The 16,052-nt window shown below is 35.5% G+C and overlaps 2 protein-coding genes across 2 annotated transcripts; both read left to right on the top strand.

Annotated features, from left to right (window-relative positions):
- The first annotated feature begins 6,912 nt into the window (after positions 1-6,912).
- LOC143529577 (uncharacterized) lies at positions 6,913-9,094 on the top strand. The gene is made up of 3 exons (XM_077025341.1): positions 6,913-7,392; positions 7,498-7,560; positions 8,822-9,094. Exons 1-3 carry the CDS (start codon positions 7,021-7,023, stop codon positions 9,092-9,094), a joined length of 708 nt encoding a protein of 235 aa, XP_076881456.1. The 5' UTR covers positions 6,913-7,020.
- Positions 9,095-9,129: 35 nt separating this feature from the next.
- On the top strand, positions 9,130-13,689 carry LOC143529584 (uncharacterized). Its single transcript, XM_077025347.1, has 5 exons — positions 9,130-9,807; positions 10,417-11,314; positions 11,582-11,730; positions 12,029-12,138; positions 13,413-13,689. The coding sequence occupies exons 1-5, from the start codon at positions 9,130-9,132 to the stop codon at positions 13,687-13,689; spliced, it is 2,112 nt and encodes a 703-aa protein (XP_076881462.1).
- Positions 13,690-16,052: the final 2,363 nt, after the last annotated feature.

The following is a 16,052-nucleotide window of genomic DNA, read 5'->3' as shown; positions in this document are numbered from 1 at the left end:
GGGCCTAACTTGTAGCCCCTACACCATTACACCCCAAAAACAAATTCTCACTCCTTGCTGATTGGATGTCACGTATCACAATTCGCCCCTATTTGTAGACCCTTCACTTCGCATAGCCTAACTAACATGTAACTAGCATAGACATAACACGGCTTAAGTGGAATAATAAAAATATTAAAATATTAATGGCCCCAACAGCAATCAAAAGACTTTCTAGTCGTTTCCAACTAACCTTTATGTTTTTTTTTATTAAACTTATTATTTTTAGATAATGCGTACCTTCCTAGTAATTTACTCATTTGATTATAAACATTTTATATATCTTTTTGCAAAGGACAGCAGTCCCGGAGCAACTGCTGAGTTATACGTACCGTCTTCTGTTTTTCTCCGATCAGTCAACTTCTGCACATGCAATCAGGTAAGCTGACTCTCCTTAATTATCTGCAGGCAATTTTGTTTCTGTTTCCCGTAGGTGTGCCGTCCGATTATCTCAATCATATCAATATCTAGGAACAAATGTATTTCAGCTCAATATGATGAAAAGGTAAAATAACAAGCAATTAGTATCTTATTGCTGAATCATGGAGTAAATAATTACCAACAGATTATTATTATTATTTCTTTCGTATAAAACCTCGAGTCTTTTTGACGGTTGATGGTTTGTGGTGTGTATGTGTATGGTAGCCTAATGATGGTGACCATGGTCAATGACGGACTCATGATTTCTTTTTAATGGGGATCGTTTTTTTACGGTGGTCAAATTTTTCGCAACCAAACATTAGAACTTTCGGGTCGAGGCGAGGAACATAATAAAATTTAATATCATAATAAAAAATTGTGATCATTATTAGGGCCGGCTCAACGGTTTATGAGGCCTAAAGCTAACTAAAATGTTGAGGCCTACTTCAAAAATTATTTTATATAAACTCTCCTCCTTTACCCGATCTTTAGACAAACAATAAAGATTATTTTAGGCTTCTCGTTTTTATTTGTTTAATCTTTTTGAATGACATTATGCTTACTTTCAAGTTCTATTTTACTTTATAATTCAAAAGCTGCAAACAAATTCACAAAGAATCTAATCCCACTAGCAAATAATTCACATAATTTAAATATAAAAATTGGGAACAATAATCAAAATTCACAAAAAACAAAATCAAAACACGAAGAATTAGGGCTTATTAGTGTACCTTAAAGCTTCAAAATAGGTTCAACAAAATCAGAATCAAGCCGACGAACCTTCAAATCAAACTAATTGAATTATGAATTAGGGCTCCAACAGAAACAAGAGGAATCAAATTAATCGATTATTGAACTCGGAATCAAGCAGCCTTCGAAGAATTGATGTTCCAGCTTCCCACCTTCAGTTAACCATTTTGAAAGCTGATTGAAGAGATCTCAATTTTGAATTTCACATTCATAAATTCAGAACTTATGCCTTTCAAAATAAAAAAATTAAAAAAATATACAGAACTTCCATTTGTATTCCGCTTCAATTCCCTGTGTTTGCCATCGTAACTTCAGGTTAAAGGTCTCTTCCTTGTTGCTTCTAGGCTATGGCCCATCAATAAATAATCAGTTACCAATTTAAAAAATCCCAATTCTGAATATGAAAGCCCATACTATATAAACCTTGGTTTACCAGGAGGCCTTCTAAGAGTGGAGGCCCAAAGCCTATGCCTTACTTAGCTGGCCCACGGGCCGGGCCTGATCATTATTGATTAGAAAACAAACGATAAAAATGCGATGTCATTCGAAATGAGAAAGAAAAATTACAAATTTTAAAACTGGTTCCTATGAGTTTTCATCTTTTGTAAACGAAGAAGATGACGACTCAAACTTTCTTTTCAAAATCAATTTTCTAAGGAGTATTACTTGAAGAAGATGATAACTCAAACTTTCTTTTTAAAAATCCTTGCATAATTAGTTCTACATTATAATGCCACTGATAAATTATAACTTGTTTGTTAGAAAACGTCCATGGTGAACCTGTCACACCTCAATCTACGGCGGAATGCCGGGGCGTAACTGATTGCACAGTAGCTCGTAAGACACTATTAATGAGATAGTGACAATAACTAATTATTAAATTTCAAATAGTTAACTACATCACAAATTCAAATAAACATCATCCAAATAAACCATAACTAAAAACAAATAAATTTCAAGATAAACGTTCGTTGATATCCTAAAGGTATCAAATCTACTTGCTTCAACTTCTTTCATCCAATATATGTACCTGCAACATGCGTAAAAATATATATATATTGTCAACACAACGGTTGGTGAGCAAACACAAGTTTTCTTGATATATACAATAGTAAATAACAATTCAATGCGGATGCGGTAACTATAACAATTAATTGAAATAATAACAAATGAAGTCTATTCATCATGACACTTAAGTCAAGCTACTAGGATATGTGTATGATCATACCAATGATGATAAGGATGAGGTTCACCATAACAATAAAAAAAACACCTTGACAAATAAACATATAACAATTAACGAGCAATTACACGTAAACGCATTAATATGAATTGTGGTTGAGGACTCGTTTAAACTAAATATTATATTTTGCGGTACGCATGCTGCCCCCAAAACAAAATGGAAAAAGGGTTGTGAATTACTCACCTTATAAGATAGATCGTAGCGAGAAAAAGATTTAAACGAGTTGGTTAGTTCCACGGAGATTTCCGACTATTTTGCCTATAATTACATTAATAACATATAAATACTCTAACGAGTATAAACGAGTAAAGAAATACGACATAACGGATTTGGGACCAATAGGGTTTAAAAAAAAAAATATTTTATTAAAATATTATTACTTTAATTATTAATATTAACATTTCTTTATTATTAATAATAGGTTTTTAAAGTGCTTAAAGCAAAAATAAATAAATAAATTACAAAACCGGAAATAAATAAATAAATTACAAAACCGGAATTGGGAATTTGAACCCGCGTCCCATGCCGGTTCTTGGTTTTAACAAACATGCGCTGGCCATCAGGCCAGCCTCTAATTTGATTACATGACAGAAACAAACATAAATAACCAGATCGTGTTCAAAACCCCCAATTTGATATAAACCCTAACTTGATTTTTGATCCCAATTGAGGATCGATTGCCCTATATCAATACAACTTGATTTAGGGCTTTTAATCCTCGATTAATTCCGTTCAAGAAACATATTTAAGTTACTAGAAAAAGATTCGAATTGACAGTGAAAGACTTGTTAGGGTTTCGGCCAAGAACACGAACTCAATCTTGATCTTAAACAACTTCTGAGATGAAATTGACTTAGGGAAAAGGTTAGCGCTGGTATGGGGATTATGTGGCGTCGTTTAATTGCATTATGGACGTGTATATATAGCCTAACCATGACGAGTTAACCGCGGATTGATAAGGTCGAATATTCAAATCAGTTTGCTGATATATCTTAAGATAAATGATGTTTTTAAACGTGTTTTAAATAGATAAAGATGATAGAATGTTCCAGAAGTCTTATATTTGAATCCTAGTTCGAATTGGATAGAGATTTGAAGATAAAAATGAGCCAAAACGGGCTAAACGAGTCATAAACGAGCTGAAACAGTCGCGAAACGAACCAGCAGCTGCAAACCGGGTTAAACGAGCTGAACACGAACCAACTGAACTTGCTGCAATTTATATTTTTTCTTATAATTGCTATAACTTGATTTTTAACGTGCATAGTGAATCGTAACGATACTAACAAACATTAAATAAATAAACTTTTATTAAATCATCCAAGACCGAATTATAGTGCGGGTCGGGTACAACGAGAATGGAAAATAACGAATGTTACAATATTCCCTACTTTTGGAAATTTCTTCCCGAAATTAAGGTGAAACTGCAACAAGGAGATGAGGATATTTGGTCTTCATTTGATCTTCACATTCCCAAGTAATTGTGGCACCACGTTTAGATTCCCAACACATTTTAACTAACGGAATTCGGCTACGCTTCGTTTCTTTATCCATACGATCCACAATTTCAACCGGCTTTTCAACAACGTGCATGGTTTCGTCGATATGAACTTCATCGAGAGGTATATGGATATTACCCTCGGCAAGACACTTTTTGAGATTCGATACATGAAAAGTCGGATGAACATTAGAGAGTTCAGCAGGAAGATCAAGTTTGTAAGCAACATTACCAACTCTTATCAATTATCTTGAACGAACCAATGAATCGAGGTGACAATTTTCCTTTTTTACCAAAGCGAACGACTCCTTTCCAAGGAGATACCTTGAGAAGGACTTGATCACCAATTTCGATTTTTGAGAAACAAGCGGCTCCTTGAAAAGGAGTCGTTCGCTTTGGTAAAAGAGGAAAATTGTCACCTCGATTCGTTAGCCCGTTCAAGATAATTGATAGAGTTGGTAAAGTTGCTTACAAACTTAATCTTCCTGCTGAACTCTCTAATGTTCACCCGACTTTTCATGTATCGAATCTCAAAAAGTGTCTTGCCGAGGGTAATATCCATATACCTCTCGATGAAGTTCATATCTGATGCAAGTTGCAGCCTAAAGTGTCTGCCATCAAGTCTTGCATGTGGATCGCCTGCCAAATCACACTCCTATTCCATGCCGGAATAACCAAAAACAATTCAACGACATCTTGCGCCCCTAGAAATCATCAACTTTAAGGTAAGTCTGTTGGTTAATCGTCGATCTCGTTAAAGTTACGTTAAAAATTTTGTTAGTTTATCATAAAATAGATAACTCCGTTAGAAATTTCTATTAGTGCGGTGAGGGTGCATAGTGTAATTAATAGATAGTTTGTGTATATCGTTGTAAACAGTAAGAAAATAAACGACGCGTCGTGTTTATTAGTGAAACGACACGATGGTTGGAAAGCAACTGCCGGTGGGTATAAATACCTCCAGCCATCATCATTTGTAAATTGTAATCATCCATTTTCAAATAAAAATCAATAATACAATTTTGTTCTTGCTTAGTTGTTATTTACGCATTATCGTGTTGTTAATCGATCCTGAGGCCTTCAAAGTCCGCCAAACAAGCAAAAAACTCAATAAAACTCATAATAGGTTTAAAGGTTGACTATCTTAACAATCATTTGAAGTTGAACTCCCTTTAAGCTAACCTAGCTTTTTTACATGTCAAACAGAGACATAATGTCATCACAAGAAGAGTTTACTCACTTAAAACTCCCTCTTGAAGACATTGTTGAAGCCACTAATAACTTTGCTGAAGAAAATTTAATTGGCCAAGGTGGATTTGGGAAGGTTTATAAAGGAAACCTTTTCCTGTCCGGAAAACAACGAACCAATATCGCTGCAAGGAGGTTGCACTATGATTATGACCAAGGCGACCTTGAGTTTTGGAATGAGATTTCTATGCTTGCTACTCTCAAACATGAGAATATTGTTTCTTTAGTTGGCTTTTGTAACGAAAAAGGCGAGAAAATCATCATAAACGAGCATGAGGTCAACGAAAGTCTTGATAAATATCTAAGTAACCCGTCCTTAACATGGATGCAGCGATTGCAGATATGTGTTGGTGTTGCGCGTGCGCTGAGTTACATTCATTGTGGTGATGGACATGAATCCAGTGTGATCTATCGCAACATCAAGAGTTCCAAAATTCTGTTGGACAAAATATGGAGACCTAAGTTATCTGGTTTTGAACATTCCAAAACAAACACAAAAGCTCGAAGGCACCGTCTTGTCCTTGCCGATATTGTTGGCACAATAGGGTATGTGGATCCAACATATGAAAAGACTGGATTTGTGACCCACAAGTCAGATGTTTATTCCTTTGGAGTTGTTTTATTTGAAGTCCTGTGTGGGAGGAGAGCCTTTTTGCAAGACCAGAGAGAACAACATTCACCTCAATATTTCATTGATCAAGATTACAAAGATGGAAAGATGGATGTACAACTTTCACTTCAAAATTTCTTCGAACAAGATTACAAAGATGGAAAGTTGGATGTACAACGTCCACCTCAATGTTTCACCGAACAAGAATACGAAGACGGAAAGTTGGATGTAATGGAGAAAGTAGATTCAATCCTGGGTCCAATAATTCAAAGAAGTAGAAAAAGAAAAACAAAACTTCCCGGATCAGCTTCTACATACCGAGGGAAACCTAAGGGTGGACGGTATGGAGCGGGAGGTGGAGGCAGGAAAAGACGGAAAGGTGCACAAAGAGAAATTAGAGGGGTAACGGCGAGAAGTATTTCTCAATATCGCCCTAAGCCACCAATTGTGGATGGACAACCGTACTCGTTTGTCGATGGACAACCGTCGTCGTTTGGAAGCGGGCAACCATCGTCGTTTGAGAACGAACTGCCGCGCAGTGGAGAGCCATTGCCATTCGGAAGTGGACAACCATCCTTGTTTAGCGGAGGAGAGCCGTTGTTGTTTGGAAGCGGACAACCATCCTTGTTCAGCGGAGAGGTATTCGGAAGTGAACAGCCATCCTTGTTTGGAAGCGGACAACCATCAGTATTTGGCAGAGGAGAGTCGTTGTTCGGAAGCGGACAGGCATCGCCATTTGGAAGCGGACAACCATCCTCATTTGTTGATGGACAACCATTGTCATTTGGAAGCGGACATCCATTGTCTTCGGGAAGCGGTTCCTCGTTTGGCGGCAGAGAGCCGTCTCCAATTGGTAGGCTGAAGTGTTTAGAGAACGAACAGCCTAGCGGACAGCCATCGCTATTAGGAAGCAAACAACCATCCTTATTCGGAGGAGGAGGAGAGTTGTTGTCGTTCGGAAGCGGACAATCATCACCGTTTGGAAGCAGACGACCATCCTTGTTTGGTGGAGGAGAGCCGGTGTCGTTTGGTCTGCCTTGGTTATATAACAATCCGCCGAAGTGGTTAGACAATGAACTGCCTAGTGTTGAGCGGTCATCGTTTGGACTGTCGTTAGATTTAGACATTTTGCCGCCGTTAGACTACAAATGGCCTAGCGCACATCTGCCAGATAGCGGAGAGCAGGGCTTCCTAATTAGCCCATCATTGACAATGGACCTCAAACACACCGACGAAACGACGCCACCTGCTAGCGTACCCTTACCACCAAGAAAATCATATTCCTCGAAGGAACAACGTTTCACATTAGAGCCCTTATTTACCATGAAAAGACTCGATAAGTACCTGCATATGCCAAACGAGGAGTTATTAGCTCAGCTGGCAAAATCCCATTATGACGAGGAAAACCTGGATGATATAATCGATCCAGTACTGAGGGATCAAATGGACCCAGAGTCATCTAAAATTTTCTCAGAAACAGCATATAACTGCTTGAAGGAGAAACGAGCACAACGTCCCAACATAGATCAGATTCTCAGAAATCTAGAGAAAGCGTTGAAACTTCAGATGCGATGTGAAATTCGTGTAAGGCCATTTTTTCAATTCCCAGTCTTTCATTTCTTTTTTTATTTTAATAATTTATGTTTATTAATATATTATTTATTAATGCAATGGGTATTAATGCAATAGGTATTTAAGGAAGGCTCAAAAGTTGCTGGTGAAGTTGAAAGAACACCATTCAACCGCCGGAAGGTTAGTAATTCCTACTCGTTGAGTTCAAACATAAAATAACTATTGAACTTTGAGATATGTTGATTAAGAATATAAGCTAGATATTGTGTTGCATGTTATTGGTTTACATGTGAATCATCATGTTTGTTCAGTGAACCATTGTGTCGTATGGGGTGATAGTTATGCCTAACCCCTTGTACTACTAGCTTTTGAACCCGTGTATTACACGAGATTTGTCAAATAATAAAAATAAATTAGATCATTTATTTCAATTGTGATTCTCAAAATACTTATAAATTAATTTAATGTAGATTTAATGGAAAAAAACAAACGGGTGGTTAACAAAAAGTACTAAAATAGCATGGTTTTAATGGATACGTCAAGAAATTTTAAAAAAGTATTTAAGTTGTGTAATTGGTTAAACCTCAAGTATGAAAATGAAACTTAATTCAATAATGAATAAAATCCACACTATGTTATAACACACTTGACAAAATGGTTTTGACCCATGACCCATGAATAGCTAGAATGAATGAGATGAGAGATTAGGAATTAGGATAAATGTATGCTTGACACCTAAGCTTCAACATTTCTTTTATTAGTATTGTAAGATAAGATATGGTTTGGATCAAATACAAATGAAATTAGCGTGCTAAACGTGAGAATCAAGTAGAGTAATTATGTAATTACATCATAAGTAATTATGTAATTACATCATAGAGTAATTATGTAATTACTCTATGATAATTACTCTACTTGTATATATAATTATTCTACTTGATTCTTATGTTTAGCATGTTAATTTCATTTGTACGTTAACATTCCCCTGTGTGTATATATATATATATAGAGAAAATAGTTCAAATAAAAAACAATTATTTTGTGAGAAGTTTGAGAAGAGCTTTAAAATAAAACAAACCACCTAAATATGACACTATACAATGTAAATATGAAACAATACAATTATTTAGAAACTATCAATCTCAACCACTAGATCATAGATCCAATGGCTTAGATCTATTCTTATTCTTCTCACAAAAATATTGTTTTTTACAATAACCCTACCCTATATATATATATTTATATATATTAGTAATATGCATTTTGATGATGCAACTTTGATTTCCAGTTACTTGACCATACACCCAAGTCTCGATTACCTACTTAATTCTTCAGTTTTGTCTTTTGTCCAGACTTGTAATTCAGTTATATCTCTTCTTAAAAAGCTCTAGTTTATGATCAGAATATAACACACACAAATACTTTTTTTTAATTATTTTAGGGGAGACCTAGCCTGGAACACTTAAAGATTCCACTTACTGATATAATAGCGGCCACCAAGAAATTTACAGAAATATACCTAGGGTCAGGCGCATATGGTAAGGTGTACAGAGCAGAACTTGAGCTGCCAGTACAAGAGAAAAGTAAAAGTAAAGTTGAAATTTCTAAGAAATGGAGAACCGTAGCTATAAAATGCATTAGAGAAGACAAGCAAGGGAAAGATGGGTTTAATGCAGAATTGAATTGCTTACAAGTTGTAAGCATGCCAATATAGTCTCGCTTCTTGGATTTTGTGATGAAGGTCCTAATATGCTACTTGTCTATGAGCATGTTTCTAACAGGAGTCTGGATAATTATTTGGGAAACCCTGATAACTCGATTAACCTTACTTGGGTACAACGCATAAAGATTGGCATTGACATTGCACGTGGATTGAACTACCTTCACACTAAGGTGGAGGATGAACAAAGGATAATCCATCGTGACATAAAAAGCGGCAACATTTTGTTGGGCAAGAACTGGGTGGCGAAAATTGCTGACTTTGGGCTCTCCAGATTCCATCATTCCAGTAAAGACACGGAAACTGTTTACACAGGAAATATTGCAGGTACACAAGTGTATTTGTGTCCAGAGTATATGAGGACCGGTAAGTTGAAAAGAGCTGTAGATATTTACTCGTTTGGGGTTGTTTTGTTTGAGATCCTATTTGGGAAGCTTGCCAATGATCCAATTTACATTGCGGAGAATGAAAGCGGAATTGCCCATGTTGCACGGCGACACTTCGAAGAGAGAACAATGCATGAGATGGTAGATCCTAAAATAATGGAAGAAGTAGATGAACTCACTTCCACTCTACATAAAGGACCCAATCAAGATTCTATAAAAATATATTCAGAAATTGCATATCGATGTGTTGCAGTTACTCAAGACAACCGTCCTACAGCAAAGGACATCCTTGAGGAACTTGAGAAAGCATTATCATCTCAAGTAAGTTGATATATCCTTTGGCACAAAGTATAATGACCTGCACTTATATACATCCATCCAAACGCATAAGTAAATATTTAAATAATATATATACACATGTGTTCATACATGTATATATTGATAGTGATACACCAGTCTGATTCTATGTAAAGTTAAAAAATATATCTTTCCCTTATTTGGCTTATGTAAATGCAGAAGTAGAATAATAATTGAGTTAGTAACTTTTGATTTGCAATTTGTAAATCTGATTATTTCTTCTTGAGATTGATTGGCCTTATATAGGCATCGAACCGACCCCTCCTTGGGTTGCATCAGTTAGTCACACCGATTCAAACTCTATATACATATGACATATCAACTTGGTGGTTACCAAGTTTGGTTATTGACACTCTAGTTCTTCTGCCAAAAAACTAGGTTTCAGTCATGGTTCCTTTTTGACAGAATAAATAACAATAACATCAACAACAACAACAATAATAATAATAATAATAATAATAACAATAATAATAATAATAATAATAATAATAAGGACAACCTTAGTAAAAGTTATATAAAAATTTGAATATGGTTTCAAATTATGAAGTTTATCGTGCGTTTGATGAATGACAGGAAAACAATAAGGACAACCTCCAAATGTCATTTGAAGAAATTAAGTTGGCCACACAAAACTTTAGTCGCGAGAATCTTATCGGAGGGGGAGGATTTGGGAAGGTATTTAAAGGAGAAGTTAGACGTGGTAATGAAAGTATTGAAATTGTTGCAAAGCGTTTGGATAGGAGTCAAGGACAGGGAGACCATCATTTTTTGATGGAACTTGAAATTCTTTTTGAGTATAAACACGAGAATATCATTGGTCTTGAAGGCTATTGTAACGAAAACCATGAAAAAATCATTGTATATGAGCATGCGTCTAAAAGAAGTCTTGATAGGTATCTGAACGATGTTAGTCTTACATGGACTAAAAGACTTAAGATTTGTATTGACATTGCGCGTGGGCTGGCTTTTCTTCATGGAGGTGTGCCAACAAAAGAGATGGTGATACATAGAGATATTAAAAGCGCCAATATTCTACTAAATGTTGATTGGAAGGCAAAAATTTCTGATTTTGGTTTGTCTGCAATAACTACAACAAATCTGGAAGTAGTCAGCAAGCTTGTAGGCACTATTGGGTATGTCGACCCTCAATATGAGATTACTGGTTTCTTCACTGAGAAATCAGACATTTACTCATTTGGAGTTGTTTTATTCGAGATCTTGTATGGGCAATTGTTGATGCCCAATAGAAAGAATTATGATCAACAACATGTAACCAGGATTCTTAAGCAGATCCATGAAGAAGAAAAACTTGGATTGATTGTGTTTGAGGATATAAAGGAACAAATTAACCCGAAATCATTGTCAGCATTTCGACTGATTGTCAGCCGGTGCTTAAATTTTTTTAGACAAAAACGACCAACGGCGGAAGAGGTGTTGCAACAACTTGAAAAATCACTGGAATTCCAAGTAAGTTACCATAGTTTTGCCAAAGTGGCTTCCTTTCAATGCATGTATCTGAAAAACTAGAAGATGTACTTCATAATGCATCAAGAAATAAATAAACAAAAAAAAGTGAAAAGTAGTTTCCATTAGTGTAAGTTGACAAGTCTACTAAAAAACCTTGTTTTGGATATTACAAAGTTCATATTAACATAAATACTAAAAATGAATATGAAAACTAATAATGAAATGCATCAAAAATATATGAATTTTCTTTGTTTTATTAACTTGCGGGAAGACTATGAAATATGGAGCCCTAAATTGCCCGAAGACTGTGAGGAAATACTAAAGTTGTCTAAATCATTAAGAACTAGCTACAATACCGAAAAGAAAAAGGATCTTTACAACCTATTCTCCAAAGGAATTCTTCTTCAAGATGACAAAGTGGTAAACAATTGGCTCATCTTCAAATATAAATTGATTTTTTTTTTGCCTTTCAAGTTTATTTATGATTAAAGGAGGAGTGAGTTTTGTTTGTCCAGGCTTTTCTTTTCATTATACCAGTCCAAACTAAAACTCTACTCCTCCAAAGTATATATTTGATTAATTATGTTTGTTAAGAAATCTTTAGTTACATAGTATCTTGAGGAATCTGTAGCAATTATTGTAAGGGTATGTAGCCCGTAATTATCCATTCACTAACACGTAATTTAATTATGTTGACTTGTTTTGTCATACATCACAGTGGTTTTCACTTGGAAGTATTGGTGAAAGAAATGAAATGATATCTGCAACAATGTTTTCATATAGAAACCGCAGTCCACATGATAAGTGGTGTAATGTTCCAGAATCAAGGTTCTCTCTCTCTCTCTCTCTTAACTTGTGTTTACTCGTATGGTATTTAATTTGTAGATAACAATTTTAAAATTAAAGTAGCTTGTAACTCCTTTAGTGCTTTTGTATTGGTTTTACGATTGCTAGCCTTATATCAATAGGGGTGATGATGCTATACACATCATACAGGCAATATGATGTCAAGTCAACTCTGGTGTGCATAGTCTATCACATCATACGAGCTGTATGATGGGGACGGATAAATGGTCATACAGGCCGTATGATAGCAATATAGGTCTTACTTTTGGTACTAGGTGTGTGTTGAGGTGCATAAGTTCATAGGTTCTAAAAAAAGCTAGTGAAAGTAATAAACACGGTTATTCTTAGAATGATATGGTGTGTTCAGATTTTGGAAGACACATAATGATTTGCTCTTTTAACGAAAAGTTTACCGCACGTGCTAATATAGTTGAAAGATGTTAAAGCCCTCGGCTATCTTTGGGTCAGAACCGATTGGTGATTTTTCGGATTTATGTATGGGTGGTTTTGTATTTTAGTGGCTACTTACTAGTTAAGCCAGCATGTTTATGTAATCAATGAATAAAATATAGTTTTTTAAATTGTTTAGAAGTTAGAAAATCTATGTAAAAAAACTGATAAAAGAATGGAGATGCGGGGTAACAATCCCCGTACCTCTCGCATGCTAAGCGAGCGCTCTACCATCTGAGCTACATCCCCTTTTATCCAGTATTAATTTTGTTTACTCTTATTTTAGATGCGCATAGTTGTCACATATTAGACATTTCTTTGCCAGCCAAACTGCCAAAGAATTATACGGGCCATATAGCCATTTTCTCCATGTCATACAACATGCATGACACGTCAGTGGACAGTGGTGTTTGTTTAGCGTGCAGCGTCTGCTTTTAGTTTTTGTTCCTTAACCAACTGAGCTACACGGCATGCAGAAAATCATCACAGTTTTAATAAGGTTCCCATGGCCAACACAGTTGGTTGATTTAAACATAATTTTTGGTTATTAAGTAACGTTACTAGATAAGAGGTGCTGCAATCTACTTATTTTGGGTCAAGAGTAATATTAAATTCAAAAGTAGAAGCGCGTTTGCGGGGGGGAGAGACGAACAACTAATTCAGACTTTAATATCTTGCAGGTTTGAGAAGGTAGCAGAGATGCTAGATATATCAAATATGATGATCAAAATTGAGACCAGAACTCAATTTTTATCTCCAAATACCATTTATGGAGTCTATCTAGTATTCAAATTTTGTGATTATAGAAATGTCTCTAGAAATCCCGTGTATGTTGACCTAAAATATAGAAAGGGAAGCAGAATCTTACATGCATATTTTGCAACATGGAGAAACGACGAGTGGATGATGATTGAATTCTATCGTTTTTCAAATCATATGGATAACGGTGCTTTCGAGGCTTTACTATTGAGCCTTTCACCGTACTATTGTAGAGAACATGATGCGATCTATGTTGAAGGCATTGAGTTTCGACCCATTGACAATGCAAGTTTCAGTATACTTATTATAGTTTTTGTTTTTTAATTGGAGGTTGATGCATGGTAAACATCTTCCATTATGTAAGTTACATGTTTTTAAAAAGGTGGAACATCAAGAAACCGAAAAGCCAAAGGAAATTAAACAAATTTTGAAATCAAACGCAAACTTGCAGCAGGTGCTACAAAGGCCAACTAAAAGCGAAATGATGTTAAAGGAATCCATAAACTATGACTATGGGGAAGAGGTTCTTATTTATTTCTGGCAAAATTTATATGTACAGAAATTTTAATAGTTCCCCTTGTTCTTTAACAAGTCTCTAACTAATTAACAGTTCTCGCTAACTGAAGTGAATGGAAAGAAACATCTTATGCTTTCGGCAAAGGCATCTCTCTGCAACTTTCTGATTTGACTCTTTATAATTTAAAACCATCACTGGGGTCGAGGTTTGTTTTTTGTCCAGTATTAATCTTTATTCATAATAGAAGTCTTTATGTGTCGTATTTTCAGTTAAAATATCAAGGATTGATGCGGTTGTACATGGTACAATCTACCATTGTTTCTAACAAGTATGTAATCACATAATATATTATGCATGCAGATTTGGACAGGTGCTTGAGCTACTTCCACAACAAATGTTTCGTATCAGTTGCACGATTAAAAGCCAGATGTTGTCACGAGATGCAGATTACGTGTGTTTCCTAGTGTTTAAGCTTTCAGAAAACTGTCACGAGCTGCATGGTCCAGTTGAAGTACGAGATCTGCTTCAAAAAAATAAAGTGCCTGAAATTGTTTATTTTAGAACCCCAAACCCATGGAACATACATGATATTACTCGGGTTCCAAAACAAAGGAACGACGGATGGATGGAAGTTAATATCTGGAAATTGAACTCGAGTCATGAACTTGAAAATGATTGTGTTTTTGTAAATTTGAAATTGATAAGTTATGAAGGCTCTATCTCCGGCCTTATTGTTTGTGGGCTTGAGCTACGGCAAATGTAAGAATATATGTCTGCGAACTTTGCTAGTATTGTAGAGTTAATCACTCTCATCACAAAGTACAGGGGGTTGTACTATAAATAGTCAAACTACACGTTTATGTTATGATCAAAGGTCTGTAAAGTTTAGGATCTAGAGTGTCAAGGTGTAAAAACTTGTCAAAGTTAAATGTAGTTTGAAGAGTTGCTACTCTAAACGATCTTTATCATCAAATTATCAGTTCAATCAAAAGTTTGTTCAGTCAATTCTCTGTTTCATCTATATTCTATCAAATCAATTGTTAAGATCATTAATCTGGGCAACAATTAGTGGTGGCGGTTCCGGTGTTTTCCAGCAATAAAAGAAGTTGGCAGCTGCGATTTGGTTGTACTCATGGATCATCATAAAACGATAAAACGATGGGAAAGAAGCTGATCACAAGTGTAGATCAATTCTAGGAGAGTTTGTTGAAGGATGCAAACCGAAAATGGAGAATTTCAAGAGCTTGTTCGGTTTGGTCAGTTCGTATAACACGTTTTTTTGTCCAAAATGAGTACCAATTGATTAGGAGATAATCGAGGGTGAGTGAAGGATCTTTAACTACAAAACTAGTTTTAAAAGTTATTCAAAATTCAAACATGAATCAATTAGGAGATTAAGTGCCATTTTTCAAATAACCTTATAAGTTATAGAGCGTCGAATCAGAAAAGTTATATAGAGTCGTCTTTTTCCAAAATATGAGAAAGTCATCTAAAATATGACACTTATTCAAAATTGAGAGTGTCATTTTAGTACATGTGGTTTCGTCAACGACGCAACTTTGGCACCTATTCTTTGTTTTGTGCAAATGGCTACCTCAATTTCAAAAAACATGCAATTTTAGTACTTTTCCCTAACCCCATCTAATTTTCTCCGTTAAGTCAGGGGTAATTTGATAATTTCGATATTTTTTAAATCTTTTTTCTTTTTTTGTAAGATAATGGCCTGATTAAAGTTGTTTCTGGAACCATTTTTAGAATACCCTATTAAAAATCATGGCTTATGTATAACAAACCATTTGTCCTTCGTCAAAACCACAACAATCTGCAACCTCCGACGTGTTTTTGGCAAAGGTCTACGGTTTTCCGATGCGGTGGTGAACTCGATCGGTTTTCCGGCAAAGGTCTACGGCGGAGAACCAGCCCCAAATTGAACACACCAGTCACGGATTTACGCTACACTATTCAAATTAACAAAAACCACATACAAACACATCAATTTAGATAATCGATTACTCATATGTTTGGCGGCAACAGTGGCCAGAGCTTCCAAATCTGCGGTGGATGGTTAGTGTTTTTAGGTATGTAGCGTAAATCACATACAAAAAGTGGTTTTTCAGGTATGTTAATCTGTTGAAGGAAGCCGCCGGAGAATGAAAACTAACATCGATTT

This window comes from Bidens hawaiensis, unplaced genomic scaffold (assembly GCF_021521415.1).
Source record: "Bidens hawaiensis isolate Kalapana, Puna unplaced genomic scaffold, B.hawaiensis_p1.1 tig00008580_1, whole genome shotgun sequence".
In the NCBI taxonomy this organism is placed as follows: Eukaryota; Viridiplantae; Streptophyta; class Magnoliopsida; order Asterales; family Asteraceae; genus Bidens; species Bidens hawaiensis.
This window is presented reverse-complemented; position numbering and strand designations above follow the sequence as displayed.